The 21,459-nt window shown below is 37.9% G+C and overlaps 2 protein-coding genes across 23 annotated transcripts in view; one reads left to right on the plus strand and one right to left on the minus strand.

Annotated features, from left to right (window-relative positions):
* Positions 1-2,938, minus strand: part of CEP290 (centrosomal protein 290) — a 57,124-nt gene extending 54,186 nt beyond the window's left edge. For 3 of the 6 annotated variants that reach the window (XM_054830087.1, XM_054830049.1, XM_054830095.1), the window contains exon 1: positions 2,661-2,754. The gene's annotated coding sequence lies outside the window, so the exon portion shown is untranslated. Of the gene's footprint in view, positions 1-1,621; positions 1,738-2,660 lie in introns of all 6 variants that reach the window. The other 3 variants (XM_054830059.1, XM_054830078.1, XM_054830069.1) reach the window with 3 other exon arrangements.
* The window catches only part of TMTC3 (transmembrane O-mannosyltransferase targeting cadherins 3), a 33,482-nt gene continuing 14,760 nt past the window's right edge, over positions 2,738-21,459 (plus strand). Inside the window, exons 1-12 of one of the 17 annotated variants that reach the window (XM_054830168.1) lie at positions 3,031-3,135; positions 6,339-6,380; positions 7,607-7,672; positions 8,790-8,959; positions 9,183-9,279; positions 10,114-10,218; positions 10,787-11,003; positions 12,608-12,826; positions 16,476-16,575; positions 17,258-17,373; positions 19,082-19,254; positions 20,118-20,370. In XM_054830168.1, the coding sequence (XP_054686143.1) occupies positions 10,815-11,003; positions 12,608-12,826; positions 16,476-16,575; positions 17,258-17,373; positions 19,082-19,254; positions 20,118-20,370 (1,050 nt within the window). In that variant the 5' untranslated portion in view covers positions 3,031-3,135; positions 6,339-6,380; positions 7,607-7,672; ... (2 more) ...; positions 10,114-10,218; positions 10,787-10,814. Of the gene's footprint in view, positions 2,823-3,030; positions 3,136-3,189; positions 3,543-6,302; positions 6,381-7,606; positions 7,673-8,789; positions 8,960-9,182; positions 9,280-9,631; positions 9,651-10,113; positions 10,219-10,786; positions 11,004-12,607; positions 12,827-16,475; positions 16,576-16,732; positions 16,959-17,257; positions 17,374-19,081; positions 19,255-20,117; positions 20,371-21,459 lie in introns of those variants that run through there. The other 16 variants (XM_054830185.1, XM_054830195.1, XM_054830137.1 and 13 more) reach the window with 16 other exon arrangements.

Here is a 21,459-nt window from a genome sequence, read left to right on the forward strand (position 1 = left end):
ATTAAGAAAGAAATAAAAATAACTGGTTTAATAATAAAAAACCCTTTTTAGTAATTAAAAAACTAATGATACGGCAGGGATATATATTTTATAGAAAAAAAATAAAGCTCAATTAATAAAGGTAACAATGCTTTATGCTGAGTATGATATTTTGAGATCTGTTCCATCATGCACCCTGTTCATCATTCAGCAGTTTAAAGACTCAACAACTGAAACTTCCTTCCTTAATGAAAGGCTGAACTGGTACTACTTTCCCCCCCCAAAATGTCTAAGCAGTCTGAAAGAAGAGCTGTAAGACTTTGAAATCCAGTTGAATGCTTAAGGGAGGATAAAAGTCAACCTTTCTTCATCTTTATAGAATATGTGAACTACCTGAGAGCTTCCCTGTATTTACCATTTCTTCAGTGTTTGCTAAATGTTTTAGAAAACATGCATTCCATATAATCCATGACTTCGTAATCATGACATCATATATACATTTTTGCTTTTCTGTTTTGTTGTAGATGGCAAAGGAAAATACAAGAAAATCACCTGCAGGCGTATACTAATCTTGGCACTCCTCCTTCAGTTAATTGAATACTACTTGATTTCATTAACATACTTGTTTAAGTGTTATTTTTTAAAAAAACCCATATTTTCTTAAACATTAAGATGTAGGAATTATGGGTACGAAATGCCCAAGAATCAAAACTATTCTGTAAGCAAATACACAACCTTATTACTGCCAATCTTTTCCTACCTTCCATCTTTCAAATTGCTTTTTCTCTTAACTTATAAAATAACATCTTAAGAAAATATCAGTCCTAAAATTTGATCCAAAAGGAGAGATATCTCTATATAAAATAATCCAACTTGTTGGGAGACCAGCTATAGCAAGGTGTGGGGGGCACAACCTAAGCATATAGCATGTTCCACAGTATGTACATACTAAAGGACAATAAGAGAGAACTTATTTAACTGAGGAATTTTTCATCATAAAATTTAGCTGATCCCTTGCCCTCAACTAGAACCTGTGCTTTTAGTTGACAGATGACCTGTGTGGTGAGACACTGAGATCATGACTCTGTAGCCAAAAAGAAAGGCCTGTAACGAAGGCCTGCTTATATTATACATAATAAGAAAACGTAGCCAAGAAGAAAGGCCTGTAATGAAGGCCTACTTGTATTATATGTGATAAGAAACTATTCATTATTACTTTAGGTAGAAGGCTAACGATTCTTAGAATGAGCACCTGCTACACATCATGAGAAAAAGGAGGAGCTACAAGACACTTCAAGGTCCTTATGTACATACTTTGCAGAAAGGGAGGACATTAATTGCTTCCAGCAACATCCTTATCTTGCTGAGGTGTATAGCAAACAATTACCAACACCAAAATATTGAGAAACTAGGGGAAAGGTAATTTGGGCCAGGGTCCCCACGACCACCGACCCATAAGCCCCCTACCCAAATTATCCCACCTACTCAAAAGATAGAGGCAGAGAAAGGAACTGAGCGTGCGTTCTAGTTTGCATACTAGGCGAAGAAATATGAACCAATTATTGTAACGGGGAGTGTACCAGTTTGTAATCTTTGTAACATTTGTGTATAAATATGACAAGAGAACCAGCATTAGGTGTACCTGATTTGAGGAACTATCCTCCTGACACCCAGCGCTGCAATAAAGGAAATGCCTGCTTCTTAATGCTAAATTGGTGTTAAGGAGTTTTCTTTCATTCCCGAATTTCGGTGACAACTCTACAAAAAGCGTGACATAGATGTATGTGCATTTGACATTAGTTATCACAAGATTTTCTTGACTTACTCAAGGAATCAAACATACATAAAATAGCCAGATGTTACAAAGCTCAGCAAGGGCAGATAGAAAAGGAAGTCTGGTGGGCATGTTTAAGTACTGTCGCAGCAACAATAATGTCCTGTGCTGCCTACAGGAAAACACATAAAGAGACAGCTAAGCTACCTTGCAGATACCTTATCATCACAGTGAAGTTAAGCACCAGCAGGAATAGCTGTTCTTTTTGCATAAAGGTGCGTACAATGTTTAGCACAGAGTTGCATATACTTGAGCAAGACTGAATACCAAGCAACAGCACAGTCATGCAGGAGATGTGCTCTGCTAACTCCACATTAGCTTACCAGGACTACCCTCGTTTAAGCTACTTCTGATTTTCAAATGACATTACCCAGACTAGCTCTCATCCGCTAGGTCTGCAGAGCACTACATCTTAACTACAAAGCCACAACAAAATGGGATCTTGTGCAGCGTTCCTATTTTCTTCCCATTTCTATATCCCAGCCCCAGGAACGATACAGTGACAGCCCGCGATCCCTCCAGGATGCTGCTGAGAGACAATTTTGCCTGCATTTCATCTGACTGCTGAATTAACAAATTGCTTTATTTTGCGTCCACCTTCATCGCGGGGCACTGCTGAGGCATCAGCCGAGAGCAGACACAGCGGGCTGCGACCATGCCCGAGCCCGGACGCTCCTGCCTGGCACCCCCGGGCCCGCCCCCGGCCTGGCTGCCGGCTTTCCGCGGGGGTCCCGGGGGAGCGCGGGCCGCCCCGGCCGGCGGCAGAGCAGAGCGCAGCGGTTTTGGCCTCCTTCCTCAGAGCAGCGCCGCGCCCACTCGCGGCCGCCCCCCCGCCCCTTGACCTCACCGCTTCCCGAGGACGGCGGTGGCGGCCGCTGCTAGGCGACGCCATCAAACACTCCCGCCGGCTCCGCTCCCGGGGACCCGGATACTCGCGGGCGCGGGGAAAGTCAACGCCCCCGCGGCACGACAGGCCGCACGGTGCCGGTCGGGCGCTCCCAATCCCGAGGTACGGCTCGGCCACACGAGGGGGACGGGCGCGGCACAGCGCAGCCCCGCTCGGGAGAACCGTTTCACCAGGCAGCGGCGCCGGGCCGCAACCTCGCGCCGCTGGCAGCGAACTCCGCGTCCCAGCGTGCCGCGCGGCTCCCGGCATGCCTCGGGGCCCGCCGTGCTGGGGGCGGCTTCCCGACAGCCTGTGCTGGCCGGAGGGGGGTGGCGGGGGAGGTGCTGCGCTCATGCGTCGTGTCTGGCGGCGGCGGCGGAGCGAGCTGTGGGTGGCGGTGCCGGTAGCGGTGAAGTCGCTTCCTCTGCGGCCTCAGGTAGGGCGGGCGGCGGTACGCTGGGGGCTGTTCGCTGTTCTCCCACAGACGGGATTTGGGGGGCGGGAAGGTTCAGTCCGGTGTAGCTGCTGCCTGCGGTAGTTTTCTGCGGCAGCGGGTGGTCCTTTTCCCCCGGCCGGGCCTCATCCCTGAGCCTTCCGCGCCTGCTGAGCGCCGGGCTGCGGTGCGGCCTCGGTTCCTGGGCACGCTTCCGCGCCGCTTGAGCGAGGCGCAGGCCGGCGCCCTGGCTCGGCCGGCTCCCTCCCTCAGGCTTCCTGGCGGCGGCCGCTTGTCCGGCCCCCTCCGCCCCCTGCCCTCGCCCTACGTTTCCTCCCTTGTCCCGGGGCTGCGGGCAACGCGCTCTTTCCTGCGTGACCGGCTGGCTGGAGGGCTGCAGTATTGCCCAGGTATGTTGTGGTCGGGAAGAGAGCTGGCAGAGCAGTACGGGAAAGGATCACGTCTATGGACCACTCGGATCCATTGAGTACCGGTGGCCAGCGAGGGAGTCTGAGCGTTGGTAGTGGTCTGATGGCCCAAAAAGTTTGGGATCCTGTGTTTTAGCTAAATGGGTGTGAGCACATCTTTTAAAATAATAAAAAAAAACCCAAAACGCAGCAATTATTTGAGACGTGTCTATATCTTTATTCATTCAACTGCTGTGGAGAGCTGAAAAGGATTTTTTTTTTTTTTATTCCTTAATGGAAAGAGAAAGGTGATCTTAATGTCATCTTTGGACTTTTGCCTTTTTCTGGATTATTCATTTTTTTCTTTGCTATCTCTTGATTAGTGTTGATATTTAATGAAGGCTGACAAGACACAAGGTGCTTGGCACTCCTTATAGTTATGTAACTTGTTCCAGTCATGGCATAATTTAATTCTTGATTGAAAGTGAAGGCTTTTATACCTCAGCCAGAGATTGGTTAATTACAGCTCTATATTGGGTAAGAAAAGCAAATGGTGTAGTTAGGGAAGGGAAAGAGACCTGATTATATTTCATGAATGGGAAATGTTACTGAAAATAAAATTCATTATGTTTAAGTGTAAAACAATTTCTTAGCAGGAGGATGTCTTATAGGTGGAGCAGGTGATACACAGAGAATAATGCTGCCTTGCTACAAGATGAGCTCTAAGGAAATGGATCCCCCTGTGATACAGAAAATAAAATAGTACATCAATGTTAGGATCCTTCTGAATAGGAACTCTTTATTAGTCCTGTACATCAGGTTAACAAGCTGTTAAGGCCAGTATAGCTATTTAATGTGCTTCAGCATTTTTTGAGTGTTGTTCTATTACAGAATCAACATAAAGTACACCATTACACATGTAGTGAAACCACATCTAGGTTATAATTGTGTAGTGCAGCTAGTGAAGAAAATTGATGCAGAACTAAAAGGGATTTTGAGGTGGGCATGAAAACTTCCAAAAGTGAAAAAAGAGTGAAAACAATTGAAATATTAACCCCGCACAAAAGGAAAAAAAAGGTTTAAAATACAGAATGACTTAGAGCAAGTGATTTAGTTTTTCTTCTGTGTCATATCTAATTGTGTGACAAATTTTGTATAAGTGAATCTTCTTTTAGTGGGAATACATGCTTGTAGTTCTGGAGCCAAAGAACAGTTTAGCTCCATAGTACACAGCTTGACCTACCCTGCTGGAAGTTAGGCATCCATGTTAAACAAGAACTTTTAATAACAGTATGCCATTTCAAAGACCTGATACAAAAACTGCAATATGAAAGATCTCATGGAATGTTATTAAAAATACCACAAGAAGTCATATACTGTTCAAGCATACTAAATAAGGGCATGCATAACAGAGTCTAAAGGCTGTCTTTGCAGCTTATGCCACCCATGTAGCTTTTCTTTGTTTATTCTTTGGAGTTAACAAACATGCAGTGTCTGCTGTTGTGTTTCTAGAACACTGAAAGTGTTGATCAGCTTTATTTTAGAGACACTTATTTTTGCATCAGTGTCCTATGAGGAAATAAATAATGTTTTATGTAGTTTTTCTAAATATAAAAGGTATTATTTTATTACTATTTGAATGTAGAAAACAAACAAAAAACCCCTAAGGGTTTGACTTTGAAATGTGAAATCCAGTTAATCATTTTTAGCTATAAAATACCATAAAATACAAACCATACCTCTGTGGTTTGTATTTCAACTGACTGTTGCACCAGTTGCATTGAACAAATTGAAGCCAAACTAGTGTCTTCATCTCACCCATTTTTAATTTATGTTTTGATCCTTGTTTGTACCAGTGTATCCTAAAATGTCCTGAGTGTTAGTTCAGCTGCTTGGTTGCCCCCTGGGAAATCTTTTCTCTGGCCTGCCATGCGTGTTCTGACTCCATGTCAGAGCTACCATTCCTCATCTATTTGATCCTTCAAAACTGTATGAAGAGAAGGCTGGGGGCCATTGCCTTGCTGGGGAATGAAAAGTACTTTGGATTAGTCCTATTCCTTTTGATCTTGTAGTATTTGCAGAGGAAGGTTGCCACAATAAAACTTTTCTTGTTTTATTCATTCCGCTCTAGGATCTCAGCAAGATGAAAGGGGAATCCAGGCATTTTTTGCATTCTTACACCTCCCATCATCCCAAATACTGCTTGCCTTCTATATGAGATTCAAGCACAATCATTTAAATCACAGTTGCACATCTAAGTTGTGTCATACTGGAGTTGTACCTTGGAGTGACATTTTTTATACAAGATAAATTTAAAGGCTATGTTGGAAAGGGACAACAGAAACAAATTTATGATCTCTTTCTGTCATTAACACTCATATCAAATCAGCAGAAAGAATATTCAAGTTAGCCAAAAATAAAAATATGAAAGGATGGAAAGTAGGCAAAGCAGAGCCTCAGAAGCTGAATTAAAATGCCATTTTTAAGTGACTGTTCTGCTGGGTTTGGTAACCCATTGTATCTGTGCTGATACTCAGCATCTCAGCCACCAGCTTTTGGATTAACTTGTGGCTCACCTGTTTAAAAATAAATCTGGGAGTGGTTTTAACAGTTCTTTGTTTTCTTCCACCTTTGAGAATCTGACAGTTTTCTGTGTGAACTGTAAATATTTTAAATAGTTCTGCACCTTCAGTGGTTATCAATGTACATGCCTACAGAGTAAAAGAGATGCATGACTTTTTTTTTTTTTTTTTTTTTTGGCAGCCCCTTTGCATATGTGTCTCTCTTCTCTGTCTTTAGAACTCCAAACAGGAGAGTGGGAAGCCTACATTTTGTGATTAGGTACGTGCATAAATGCTTATTAGTTTGTTTTCAAAGCTTTTCAAGAAACTGCCTGATCCATATGCAAATCACCTGTTTTTTGTTTCCAGCAACCTAATTAATATAACAGAAAATTAAGTTCCTTGAGATTTACATAATAATTATGCTTCACATTGCACGCGCAAAGTGATGTTTATCAATGTGACTCTCTGGAGTTAGACTCTGTTACCTCATCTTGAGAGAACAGTTGCAGTTTGATTGTGGTTGAAAATCTTAACATCTTGGTATGCCTGAAAAGTGTCAGGTGTATTTTTAATGTCTATAACTATGTAATAAAGTGTGAAAGAAAATATTTTCCAAATATGAGATTAAAAAAAAATCCATCTTTAGATTGTAGTAACTAATGTTCTGTAATGGACAGTGAATAAGATGGATTTTTAAAGAACGTTTTCTGACAGCTTGAACTGACCTTCCAGATACTGACTGTATCAAAAGCTGCAAATATCAATAGTATGTCAGTTATGCTGAGTATTTTCAGGAGTAGTAAGAGCTTTCATACAGAAGCTGGAACAGGTTGAAACTTTGTAATTGGGACATCTGTTTGAGCTTAATTTCCTGTCAGTTTCTGTGGAAATCCTGAGCACGATTAGGTGGATTGTACAAGCTTTTTCCCCGTACCGAAGTGCCATGATTTTCAAATTCTCTGTTACTGCCACTACCCATGTCTTTTTCTAAAGAATAAAAAAGTGACTTGCATAGAACGTTTTCTTTGAAGTAGGCTTCATGAGAACAGAAGTTGTTATTAATGCCCTTCAGGGTGTAAAAGTGCAATTACTCAGTAAAGAAAAATTTTAAATCTGTGTTTTAAGTTTCTGAAGTTAGATGTGTCTAATCAACAGAAATTTATTTGCTCCTGTAAGGGTCTGTTGTTGATATAAGGTGAGCAAGAAGGGGAATATATCCACTCACCATGATTTCACTTGAGGGGCCCAGTCATATCAAGGTTGCAGATCTGTAATTTATGAGGTGATCTATCTATCTCCTTATGTGGCTTCTTAATTTCCAGCATCAAACTGGTAACAGATTAGTTGGCGTGAAAAGAGTGTTGGCTGTCGAATAGCAATTGTGGTTTTCCTCTGAGATTAATGGCAGGTGTACTTTTTCCTGGCTTACCAAGTACAGATGAACTTTTATAAGACTGCCTCTGTTCTAGTCTTGCATTCTCAACATGTTGATGATCATTCCAGGTTTGAAGCTTGGAGTTTGGTGGTGGACCTGCCTGTAGTAGCAGAGAGGAAGTAGTAGTTCAGATGGTGAGTCTGCCTCAAAATCTGCCTTGTTATGCTAGCATAAAGGACTGCAAAAATATCTTTTCCATATTTGTGTCTTAATTCAGCAAGAACATTAAACTGCCCTGTAATCAGATCAGGAGGAAAAAGTAATTTTCCAAACTTCATTTATCTTTAGTGTATATTTCAGGAAAATAAGACCTTAGACTGGCAGAGTGCAAGTCAGAAGTAGTAAACTATCTGTGCTACAGTTTTGTGTGATCTACAGGTTGTATGTGGCTTTGCATTTCCCATTTTTTCTCTTTATGCTTGGCCTGGAAGCAGGAGAGGATGTAGAGGATGTAAAGGAGAGGGCAAATTGCAAATTTAAATACTGTGATGTTAAAGGTGAATTTTTTTCTCGACTTCTCAAACAGACTGCTCTGGTGGTGGGCTAGCCACTTAAGCCTGACTTCAGGTGTATCTAAAATCTTGATTTATTTATGCCTAAGAGTTCCTTTCATTCAAATGAAAACAATATTTTCCCTGTAGTTGGCGTGTAGGTAAACGTAGCTCTGTCAGGGAACAGGATGGTCAGTAGTGGTGTAAAATAAGGTTTCTGGGTAGAAGAAATACTAGAAATTGAGAGCAAAAAGAAAGGTTTGTGAAAGCATCAGAATTGCCTGGGATTAAGGGATAAGTAAATTAGCTGTCTAGACAGATATTCTCTGTAGGAAAAAGAAAAATAAAAACCTACGAAAAGTAGTTGAGGAGCTAGAAATTAAGGTTGGTTAAGCTTTTTCCTTTGGATAGGAGGCTATACTTAGGAATGCATCCTTTTTTTATATTTATTGTGTAGCACGAGGTCTTCCTGAAATAGGATTGTTAAAAGAATTACCTCAGAGTTACTTTTTGATACTCAAGGCAGTATCTGCAAGGGCTTGCTACTTTGAGCAATACAGTAAACTTACATTGTTAAGAAAGGAGTCTCAAGTCACCAAAAACCTACTCACCTTGCGATGCTTTTTCTTAAAGGGTGATTTTAAATAAACCTTACAGTTGGTTCTGTATGGCAATATAATTTTGTCCCATTAACTTTTGGAACACAGTATTTAAAAAATATAGGGTTGTATGTTGGAAAATCATTACATGTTTGTTGTAGGTCCTTCTCAGATGTCACTGTTTCAGTAGAACTAGGGAACTTCAAGAAGCAGGAAGTGCACTGTTCAGAAGCTATTGCAAACAAGGGATTTCAAACTCTGTTTCTAGCAGGGTGTAATTCAGCAGTTTCTTCTTCCCCACATTCTTTGAGGGAGAAACTAAAAGACTTTGGTGAGTTGAAGTTCACAAGGGGGCTCTCTTTTCATGTATTCCTGCAGTATGCTTTGCTTTCTTTTTTTAGTAAGGTTTCTCTGGCTGCCAAGACGACCATAAATATGTTCAGACTTAATCTTGGATTAGTGTTTTAAAGTACTCTGATCCAGCCTGGCAAAAAGATGTAGCAGCATCCTTTAACATATAACATTGGGTTTTTCCCTTTTTTTTTATTACAAAGGTGGTGGCAGCTTTGAAAAAAAGGCTTGCTCTTAGTAACACCAATAGCCAGTGCTCCAAGTACTAAAAAAGAAAAAAATACCCTTCACTGCCGTTATGTGAGTAACACTGAATGAATTGGTTTGATTCCTTTTAAAATATGTTTGTCCTGTTTTTCAGTTTAACTGCACCTGCATCTTAGTGCACATGTATTCCTTCTCTACCAGTGCTCCTTTACCCCTAGTTGTGATAGGCAATTGTTGTTCTTTCAGGCCCAGGCTGTGAACCACAACTGAGATTACCTATCTGGATGAGATATCTCTATGGCCTTTTTTTAGAGGATACTATACTTAAACTGGAGCACAATTAAAAACCCCAAACAACAAACAAAAATATCACCAGCATTTCGGGGCTTATGATAATAAAACAGACCGTAGCTTCCAAATAACTAATCAGCTTTAATGTGTGAACCCTGATAAACATAAGGCTGGTAGGTTTTTACACGTTTATGGATCCATGTTATCCAGCTAACATTAGCTGTTCTGTGTCCTTACTGATGTTACCCCTCTCTAGTTTTAGGGGAAATGGGATATGTTTTTGTTCAGTCGTCTCTCCTTTTTCTCAAAACGAAGTCAGTGTTCAACTGTCTGCAGCTTTTTCGGTACCTTTGGTCCCAATACTTGGCAGTAATCCATGCTGTGTCAACCAGTGGTCAAAAAGCATGCCTTTGACCTGCGGTTACATTCTTACTCTTCCAGGGCAGAGCAGTGTTTCTGAACAACCCAATAAATAGTAATTTCACTTTTTGATCAGGTGACCCATATACTACTTTTTAAATAATCATAAAATTGCTGTTTAATAGTTTCTAGGGTTTAGGAAGTTTATGCAAGATTGGAGAAAATCATATAAGACAAAGTTAATTTGTAGTGTCTTTTTTGCATGCTATTTTTTAGACATGAACGTTCAGTGACATCAGAGAAATTGGCAGAGTTTAGGAAAAATGACCTTTTCATGAACTTCTATGAAGAATGCAAATGAGCAAGGTGTGAGCTTCAATGGTAAGTTTAATTTTTATTACTACTAATATCCTTCTTTACCTGTTTGTGAACAGCTATATTTATGGAAATCTTTAAGTTTCCTGTTTCTTCTTCAGAATGTTTGAAATTTGGGTTTAATTGTTTTTGAAATATTTTGAGAAACACCTTTAAACCTAAAAACCATACACTGTCTGCCTTTTTGATAACTTAGTATTCTGTGTCAGTATGTTAATTTACTCAAGGTTCAAGAGAACTTAATTTTCATAGTTCTCTACTTTGCAGCATTCACTTAAACTGCATAGCTCCCTACTAAAAACTACATCAGAACTTATCAATTTTTTTTTTTTTTTAGTAAAACATGAAATGTACCAGTGTATCCAGCTTGTGTGAGGGCTTTTTAGGGGTGAGATTTTTTAATTAAAACACTAAATTCTGTAAGATGAATGAGACTTGAGAAAAGCTTTGTATCGTACTGATTTTTAGACATGTAGTGTAATTAACTTCTAAAATATTGGATATCTTAATTTGACTTTATCAAGTTTATTTTTTAATCAGTAAAACTACTCAAGTTTCTGTCCATATATTTCAGCTTTTGTCCATGAAAACTCTTAGAGAAGATGGCTGATGTAAGCCTGAAGGAAGCAGCACTAATCGTTGGTGTGGTGGCAGCCTGCTACTGGAACAGTCTCTTTTGTGGCTTTGTTTTTGATGATGTTTCAGCGATTTTGGACAATAAAGATTTGCATCCTTCTACTCCGTTAAAAAATCTGTTTCAGAATGACTTCTGGGGCACTCCAATGTCTGAGGTAAACTGTTGGTGAAACACTTTGAGGCATTTAGGAAATGGGAAAAAAACCTTGCAGAGAGTTTTTAGACTTTTTTTCCCTAATGGGTTTTTAACAGAATATTTTGTTTCTGATGGAATTTGGTGGTGTTAGTGTTTTGTACTATAAGATCAGGAACAGATGTTGCTTATATTCTTTCCATTCGTTCAATAAAAGAATTTGTAAGAAAATGAAGTCATGTCATGCTTCAAGATGCTATTTGTTACCTGATTCCAATGTTGAAATTGGACAACTGACCATTTTCCTTTCTCCTGCAAAAGCTAGACAATGACATAGAAAAGTATTTTTAACTGCAATGTGGAAGGAAGGATAACATTCTTAAGCATCAAAGCTAGGAGTTAGAGAATGGGTATTGAACCCATTAAATTTATTTGAGTAAGTATGTTTATATGAATTCAGAGGTTTTGGTTTGTAGTCCATGTAGGGTGGCTATGTGTTTATCTGAAAAGCTGCATTGGCATTAAAGTTGTTGATAAACATCGTTAAATGGCAATGGCTGAAGAATTTACATGTAGTGTAGAAAGTTACACATGGTGCCGTTGCTGAGCAAATGAGTAAACATTCCCTGTCAGTCATAGATGTTTTGCCTATCAAGGCATTCTGCCTTGTAATCTTATGTCTGTAACATACAGGGTTAGTTCCTTGTGAGATACTAATTGCTAGGTCTACAAATAGACTTTGATACATAATTTTCATATAACCCTGTAATGAAAGCTTCCAGACTCTTTTTCAGATATCATCTAGGCCTGTAGTCATTGAGAGTGAGTGGGTGCCTGTAAAATTTCAAATAGTATTTTTCAACGTTTTTTACTCCAAAAAAACCCCTAGCCACTTGGAGCAGGAGAAAGCCATCTCATTCAGTGTTGATTTTGCACTTAAAACCAACTGAAAGCCAGGTTAATTTTAACTAAATGAAGTCAGATTAATTTGATTGTTCATGGCTTTTTAAAATATTTTTTCTTCTCTTGTATTTTTGTCTGTATGTGTGTGCAATTCAGTTCCCTCTCTCCTCTCTCTGCCCCCCCGTTTTTTCTTTGATTTTCTTCTTTTGTTTTACGGACATGTTCAGCAAAAGATCAACAGGCTGTGGGTTGACAAATGCATTTTGGAACAGGAAGATGATATTAAGTATAGTTTTTAAAAGAGTTTATGGATGGAGTAACTGGCACCATAGACATGTTGACTGGTAGACATATTGAAAACGTAGATAATACATGTAGCTGAGCGCACCAGATTTTTATTTTGTAAAATAATGATCTAAAACATGAAATGGCAGAGTAATCAAAATACTTGAATAATACATTAAAACTATGTGGAAGTATGAAAAATAGTCAGAATTAACTTCTCTGATTAACAACTTATTTTAATTGTAAATCAAGTTATTTCATTGACTAGATTGATTTTTTTTTTTTTTTTTTAGTATTACTGATTTTCAGGTCTTTATTTTGAAGGTAGATTTCTAAGAATAGAGGGGGGAATCATGTATGCATAGATTTTTAGAAAGATAATTTGGAGTAAAAGTTCTTTTATAAGTTGTTGATGACTGATTGATTTATTTCTTTTAGGAGAGGAGTCATAAATCTTATCGTCCCCTCACAGTTCTTACGTTTCGCTTAAACTACTTGTTCAGCGAGTTAAATGCAGTTTCTTACCACTTCCTAAATCTGGTATTTCATGTGGTGGTTTGTGTAGTCTTCCTCAAGGTCTGTAAGCTTTTTCTGGACAACAGGAGCAGCGTGGTTGCATCCTTGCTCTTTGCAGTGCACCCAATACATACTGAAGCGGTAGGTATAGCTGTGATGTGCTTAATCTGTTCAAGCTGTATTAATTAACCGTAAATTTCATGGGGGTTTTTATTTGTTTATATATCGTAGCTCCCAAAAAGTGTGTGATTTTACTTGTGCTTAACTCTGCCTGTTGCAACAAGCAGTGGATGTGACAAACTTTAATGCTTAGAGTTGTTTAGTATTCTATGCAGCTACTGAAAAATAAGTAAAGAAACATTATTTTAGTTATTCAATAACTTGGGTCTCTGCTGTGAGCATTGGCTTTTATGATGTTGGCTGCTTTAGCTTCCATAGATACTTGTGTTCTGTGATGATTCATCCAGTGTCATATTTTGCAAATATTATGAATACCTCTTAATTCATTTCCAGAATCACCAAGCACTCCCCTCTAGCTAGTTGCCAAGCCTGTTCTGTCCCATTTTCTTTTATGTCAATGTATATAGCTCAGCAGGACTTTTTCTAGGATTGTTGTTGCTATGCTACATCCAGCTTAGGGCCATTCTGTTTGAACCTTCCATTTTTGAACGTAACTGATATAAGAGGAAATACTTTTCTCGCCTCTCATATTTACCTTCCCTTTGATTCTGAAGGAGTTTTTCACTGTTATGAAAAGCATTATTTATAGAAGCTGTGTGATTATATACTTTTTAATGCTTAACCAGGCTTGCAATGTTGTGGAGTAAATGGAGTCTTGTGATTGCCATTCATTAGATTTGTTTCCATCAGAAACACTGATAAAGCAGATCTGTGGAATTCTGTTACTTCGGCTGTTACTTCTGCACCGCTTAGATTGGCTTTCCTAGATTCCAGTTTACACGGGTTGCAAAGCTGGGGACTGCATCCCCAGTCACTTTTATCTTCTAGTACTAGGCGATTTTCAGAAAACTGAAAATCTTTAAAATTTTTGCTTCTTTGGAGGTGTTATCTCATTTTTATTTTTGAGTTTTTTGTAATGTGGGGTTTTTTTGGGGGGAGGAGGGACCTCTTGATATTAAGAAAATAAGGAGGGTTTGCTCTTATGTTGTTTGGGTGGTTTTTTGGTCCTAATTTTTGGGGGTAAAGAGTTTGTCAGTAGCCTGCATCTGTGTATTTTGAGAAATGTTTATGGGGTTTATAAAAGGCTGCTATTTGAGGTACTAATATGTCCTTACTAGAAGCAGTTAGTGGCATGTTTAAAATTGTAAACATTAAACACCTAAAAATTTTTGCCTGCTTTTGTGCCTGAAAGCACAAACCCCTATAAAACCTTGGGTGTAGTATGGGTTAAAAAATAATTTGTTAGTTTCATTGGGTTTTCTGTTTCTTTGAGAAAACATGCTTTAAATTTCAAAGTTTGGCTTTGCCTCTCTGTGATAAATGTCATAATATCTTTACAAAAGCATTATTAGCAAGTTGCTAGTGACTTACCTTAGTGGTTCATGGTTTAGATCATCCTACGTAATTTTATCACTTTCATTCCAAATATGATGATTCTTTATCATGTTTGAACTGTCAGATTCCATATGAGATAACAGTAACACAGTTGCTTTTAGTACTGTGCAACAGAGTTAGCAAAAAGTATGGCACCAATCCTACAAAACACTGTAATGAAAGCTTATAGTGTAAGGCAAGGTATTACAAGTTATGAAGTACAGTTATGAAGCAATTTGCTAATAAGTGTGTAATTCTTGATATTAGCCACATGAGGGCACTTTAAGACTGTGATTGGTAGAACTGGATGTGGTACTTAAATCGGAGACTCTCTCTGTTTTTTAAGTGCAATTATAGTTGAATTCCCCTGCTGTTGTATTTAGGTACTCAATGAAGAATCAGTTAAGGGGCTTTCTTCCTCCTCTCTTCACCTTTTCCAATTTAACCTTTCTGCTTTTGAGAAATAGTGCATTTTATCCTTTCAAGTGTTTGCATTGAGAATTCTGCCTAACATGAACCAAGAAAGGTTTCTTAAGAGTTGGCAGCTGAGACTTGTGCACGTGTGTAAAAGGCAAAAACAACTGGAAGTTTCCATACATGGAAAAGAGGAGGTAATAATGAGAACTGGGGACTTGGGTGCCAACTTAACTTGTTCAGACTTTAGTGAAAACTCCAAAACAGGTCTCATTCCCAGTCTTTATATAATTTGATGATACTTTTTGTATGTTTTGATAATTGAAATATATCTGATTTGAATTCCTTCAAATTAGTCTCCTACTTACTACTCCTTCTCTGCAAGAGGAGAAACAGCAGATGCAATATATAAACACTTCAAACCTTTACCTGTCTTATGATAAATGGATTTTTCCTGGAGAAGTCAGCAGAGCAGGATAAATAGAAAATAATTTTCTGCTTGACTTCAGAGAGAAGCTGGGCTCTTGTGGTGGTAATACATAATTTTCTGCAGAATAATTTTTCAGGAAATGAGTTGAATAACAGCATCGTAATCTCATTTGTCCCTGTCTTTGGAATTCCAGTTTGGTCTTTCTAGCACCTTTGCTACTGTTCTGGCCAGAGGTATGTTGACCACCGTTACAGCTACAAGATGTCAACTAACCTTGTGAATGCTGGAATTTTCTCTCATAAGTCACCTTTGTATCCAGAAATAGAATCTCTCTTTTGTTGACAGGGAACTGTGGAGGCACGCCAACATACTTGCTTTACTCACAGTCTCTTTCAACTGATCTATAGACAAAGTTCTCTTTAATTTCTGTCTTAATGCTGGACAATTTTGAGATCCAGACAAAGAATCCTTGAAAAGACATTTTGGAAACAAACACCTGTGTACTATCCAAAATGTTAACATAAAATCTGATGTACTTGCAGTTGTGAAACATGCTTTGTCTGTGCATGATTCAGTGAGTCCTTTGGTAAGCGTATGCTACTCCCAACGGAAGCACCAGAGCATGATTTTACATGCAGATTTGAATGCTTTTCTTTACACTGTGACCTTGAATATTGAGTTACTCTTTTTATGATGTGCTGGATCAATCATGCTTGACCAAGAATGTACCTAGCAATAAAAACTTTGAGCTGGGTCCCAGTGGCTGAAAGTCAGTTTTCATCATCATCATAACTAAATAGTGAGCTATGAGGTTTTCTTACCTAAATATCACTGTCTACCTTGGGATAGCATGCCATTTTTCAGCCAGCTTACTTGCAAAAAAATTTGGATGCAATCAGAGGCATTACAGAAGAGGACAAATGAGGAAGAAAGGCAGTCCTAAATGTTACTGTGGTCAGTAACCATTAACATGGTGACCTGTCTGCAGAATGTATCGGTACAACAGTCCTTGTCAGGCTTTGCTTAAAGCTCCTATTGATGAAAGCTAGTTTTTTCCAAATATTATGAAGAAAGCAGTTGTTATCGTGCCCAAATTCTGCCTCAAATGGTATTTGTGGCTGGTGTTACTGAAGATAAAAGAAAGTACAGCTTCTCAGTTGTCTCGCTAATGGTGCTACTCAGGGGCACATCGGCCACAGGTGGCCACCAGCCACCTGTATCATCCTGTTACTGAATTCAGTACTGAGGGAGCTGAAAGCAGCCTTACTCTTCTTAGCCTCTTCTGCTTGGTTTACAGATCTTGTTTGTGCATATCCTGATAGTATATCACTCATACTATTTTAGTAATGGAATAGTCACTAGAGGAATAATCTTGTTTTTTTTCTTTTTCAGGTAACTGGAGTTGTGGGCAGAGCGGAGCTTTTATCATCTATCTTTTTTCTAGCTGCTTTTTTGTCATATACAAAATCTAAAGGGCCAGATAATACCATAGGTAAGTAATTGACTCTGTATCACTTATACTAGAGCTCATAAAATGGTAATATGGGTGTACTGGTTATTCAGCAAATGTGTACCAAAAAACCTTCAGCCCCAAGATACCCATGCAATAGTACTTTCCATTATAAATTGCCTTTTTTTTTTTCTTCAAGACTTCAGCACTTTTTCGGTTGTTTTGTAACACTTAGAGTAAGAGACTCTTGCACTGACTTCTATTAATGCAAGTAAATAGAAGTATGCTGAGCTGCTTCAGATGGTCACAAGTAAGCTGCAAAGTTTCAATGGAAATCTAAGACACTTGCCTGTTTTCCAAAGTCAAGTTGACCTTGTGAAAATTCATGACTCCCTATGGAATATTCCATTTGAAAGAGTGTTCTGGTGAGTTAGAAAAGATTGGATTTTTTGGTTTTGTATCATAGATCAGTCTTTTGGCTTTAATTTGGTTCTTTCAAGTTAAGGGAGGAAGTTTTAAAATGGATACATCTATACTATTGTCTATAGAGTAAAATTGGTAGTCTTCCCTTTAATAACAAATGGCATAATTAATAAGTTTATAGATCATAGCATCTTCAAACATAAAGAGCCAAAGTCTTCACTTTTTAGGTTAATTTACTTTAGTAAATGTTTGGGTTTGTTGTAAGATGGAACATTTTCAATAATGCCTTCTTTATTTGCAGTGTGGACTCCAATTGCAGTGACTGTGTTTCTAGTAGCTGTTGCAACACTGTGTAAAGAACAAGGAATAACAGTGGTGGGGATATGCTGTGTGTATGAAGTGTTTATTGCTCAAGGGGTAAGCTGTTGAAAAATAAATTTAATTTCTTAGGAATTCTGCAATGAGACATTAAGTACTTGGAAGTGTCATATTTCAGCAGTGACTTTTATGAGTTCAGGCTAACTCTATAGTTTGTTACATTTTTCAGATTTTTTTCGTCTCAACTAATGTTTAACATACATGGTTCATGATGAGGGAATCCGATTACTTCTATTTTGTCCTTTACATGCCATACAGAGATGTTATCAAATACACTCAGTAAAGAATTGACATGCCTTAATGGAAACCTAAGGTTTTAATTGATTGAGGTTTACAAAGACTAGCATGTAACAGTCCTGATTAAAGTCTGAGGTACATAAATATGGGGGATTATTTGTTTTAAATTCCTGTAGTAAAAATAGAGAACGTATTATATATAAATGCATTTCATCACATTCTAATGAATAACCAGACATTTTGGAATAGTCTTATTTGAATCAATACTATTCTTATGAAATTTGTTGTTCTGTGAATACTTTTAAATTTAATATCTAATCTGATAGGTTTCATCTTAAGAATTGGTAAGTCTTTAAGTTAATAGTAACTTTTGGTTTTGTTTAGAGAAACAAGGTGTTCCTGCAATGAAATTATTTTTGACTTTTTGGTAGTCAAACCATATGCAATTTAAAAATGTATGATTGTATATTCTAAGACAATTTTCTAGTTTACTATTCCTTAATTACTTGAAGGAATATTTTGCAAAAACTGCACCAGTAAAAGCCGAAAGATTGTCTGTCTTGGCCATACGTATTCAAGGCCAAAATATCAAAAATCACATTTTTTTGTGCTTACAGAAATATGTGTGCTTGTAACTATTGCCTTTGCAAGTCTAGTGAATAGGCATATAATTTTCAAACTGGATTTCTAAGGAAATCACCAGTATGTGACCGTACTTTTCAATCCACTCTTCCTTTCTTTTAGTAACTTTTGATCTGGTCCTTAGTTCCATGAAATTTTAACAAGTTTGTGTAAGTCAACTGAGTAGAAAAGATAAACTGAAGCTGCTTCTGAGGGCACAGGTGTAGCATGAACTAAGACTTAGAGCAGTTCTCAAAAAACTTACCAGTAGCTGTAGTTCAGCCAACCAGTATATGTGAAGCAATAAATCATCCCCAGCACAAGATGTGAAGACATTAGGAAAGAGGTACGCAGGCAAGAAATTAGGGTATGTAATGGGGAACTGTGCAAGATCATAATGTTCATGAGACAGGGAGAGATGAGTAACTGCAATAGAGGCATAAAATATAAATCCAGGGCTATTCAGGAAGTGAATAGTATTTCTACCATTCCTAAGAAATTTTGTTTATAGGACAAGTTTTCAGAGGGTCTGATAATTCTAAAAATAGTGATTTCTCCTCTTCAAAAATCTATTTCATGGTTATACTTGATTTATTGAAGCCTCTGAAGATGGTACAAATTTTTTAATCTGTCAGTGCAAAATACAGAAAACTACAGGCATACAAGTTCAGGTGTGATAGTGTTAGCAAGAGTACTTGAATAGAGTTACTTTTTATTAGAATGGTGGACTTCTTTTGGGGACTTGTCATGAAAGCTCTAAGAAGCTGAGTTAAGTAACTATTGGGAGCAGGCATTTAGGGAAAACCAAGGGAAAAAAAAGATGAGGTAGCTCATATTTATCTAAGAGATTAATGAGCACACTGATTATAAACACTTTTTTCCTTTGCAGTACACCTTGCCAGTGTTGTTGGACACAGCTGTACAGATTCTTCGAGGGAAGGGCAGTATTCCTTACTCTATGCTCCAGACACTGTTGAAGCTCATAGTCCTAATGTTCAGTACACTGCTGCTTGTAGTTGTTAGAGTCCAGGTTATCCAGTCTCAACTCCCAGTGTTTACAAGGTAATAGTAAGTGTCTCCTATTTACAAACACTGATAAATAAGATGTGGCTTAATGAGGTCTGAATAAAATGGCCAAAGATACATCAAGTTAAGTGTTTATGAACTTATTTTAATATTGGTAAGTGCTGACTGTACAATATTACTTTTTTTTTGGTGAAATTGATAAATGGTATATTTCACTGCCTGTTTACAAGAATGTCCAAAATATTTAGATATCTGAGCAGGCATTAATTTTTAAAAACTTAGAGTTGTTAGTTTGTCTTAGTAATTAAGAAATTGTTTCATTACTAAAGTATTTTTTATTGACTATGTGTTTGACCCTTGGCTGAATACTCCAAACCTCTTAATAAGTTTTTCCTCTTCTACATAGGAAATATCTTTTTGATTTTTAGATATGTACTATGCAGAAAGCATGGTTGACTTTCTGATATGGTGCCTGAGGATAAATTTATATGAATAATCTTAGAACTGAAAAACTGTAATTTATCTTAAAGGTGTGTGAGCAATGTAGAAATACAAGGATCTAATATTTTCCCTGAAAAATGAGGCAAACTATTAAAAACATAAACAAGGACCACTCAACCCAGCTTTAGGTGTAAATCATTGTTTCTTCAAACTTATGTTGATTATATCCCAAACCAATTTCTTAAACTGGCCCTGTCCTGTGCTAAGATGAATCATTGTGCATGGTTCTCAAGTTACACATCTGACAAGTGCAGGAAGATTAGGATATTGTACATGTCTGTAATTGCTTGTTCTAGATATGAATCTAAAGTTGGTTTCTGAGCACACAGTGGATCAAGACCATATTTTTTTTTTTTGTTTTCATTAAAAGCTCCTTTTTTTCCTTTCTTTTGCTTTAGGTTTGATAACCCAGCTGCTGTTAGTCCATCCCCAGCAAGGCAGCTGACTTTCAACTACCTCCTCCCTGTAAATGCTTGGCTTCTTCTCAACCCCTCAGAATTATGCTGTGACTGGACAATGGGAACTATTCCTCTTGTGGAGTCTTTGTTGGATGTTAGAAATGTCGCCACCCTTACCTTCTTTTGCTTTCTGGGATCTTTGATTGTCTTCAGTCTCCGATATCCTGGGGATTCCTCCAAGACTGTATTGATGGTATGAAGGATGCATTTTTTTTGTCGTTTTTTTTAAGAGTGTAAGTGGCTCAGGCTGCTTGGTCACATGTGTAATCTGCTGTGACCTGGAGATACTGTATGCATCTCCTTTTGGGCTAGAATGGACACATAAGAAAAGAGGAAAATTATTGTAGCAACAAAACTGTTAAATTGCAATTAAGTATGTGACTCTGTCAGGGATGAGATGGAGAAGAAGAGGCACGAGATAAGAATAAATGTGCTCCTCTGCAAACTGTATTGCAGCCTTTCTCAGGTATTCAGAACTCAACTAGCAAATGGGGGTTTTCGGTAGAACTTGAATATGTTTTAAGAATTGGAATGCATTTCAATCCTGCAAATTGTCTACCTTATTTAAATGTCAGTAGTCATGCTGCATATTTAGCAAGTGACTTGATTTTCTGTCTCATAGGTATAAAAGGACATACTTTGGCATTTAGGAATATAAGTTTTCCTCTTTTGTTATTCTTTTAACAAAGATACTGTTCTGTAGTCTTTTCCATATTCTAAGGAAAAACTATTTTTGCCAATCTGTAAGATCAATTCCTGTTTTTCAGTATTATATGACCTTAAAACTAAAATGGATTAACAGGAAAGAATATTTTGGAGGAAAGGGAAAGGGGCAAATGAGCTAATATTTTTTTCATCCGGATCCAGTCATCTTTTTGATTGTTTCCATTGCAGATTTTCACAATATTAGTAGTTACCTTATACCATGGTTTTTATTAAATCAGTGCTGCAATTATGTGTACAGCAAACCTGCATGCATAGATCTTAGTCTGCTTTAGAAATGTACTTTTTTACTATGTAACTGAGCCAACAAAAGTTTCAGATAGATGGGAATATTTATGCACAACTTAAGACTAAGGATTTCTTTGCTAAGGTGGTAAGTCAGTTTTTGTTTGAGGGTGTTTTTTTGATATTTGTTTTTATATTCCAAGTGTTTTTTTTTAATAGGAAGGGTCTTTTGAGATTATTCACTCCAGCATGTGAGCCTCAGTGTTGATTAACAAAGTATAATCTGTCTTTAATGAAAGTTGTTTTCCTTTAATATGTACCTGTGATGTGTACC

This window comes from Grus americana, chromosome 1 (assembly GCF_028858705.1).
Source record: "Grus americana isolate bGruAme1 chromosome 1, bGruAme1.mat, whole genome shotgun sequence".
NCBI lineage: Eukaryota > Metazoa > Chordata > Aves > Gruiformes > Gruidae > Grus > Grus americana.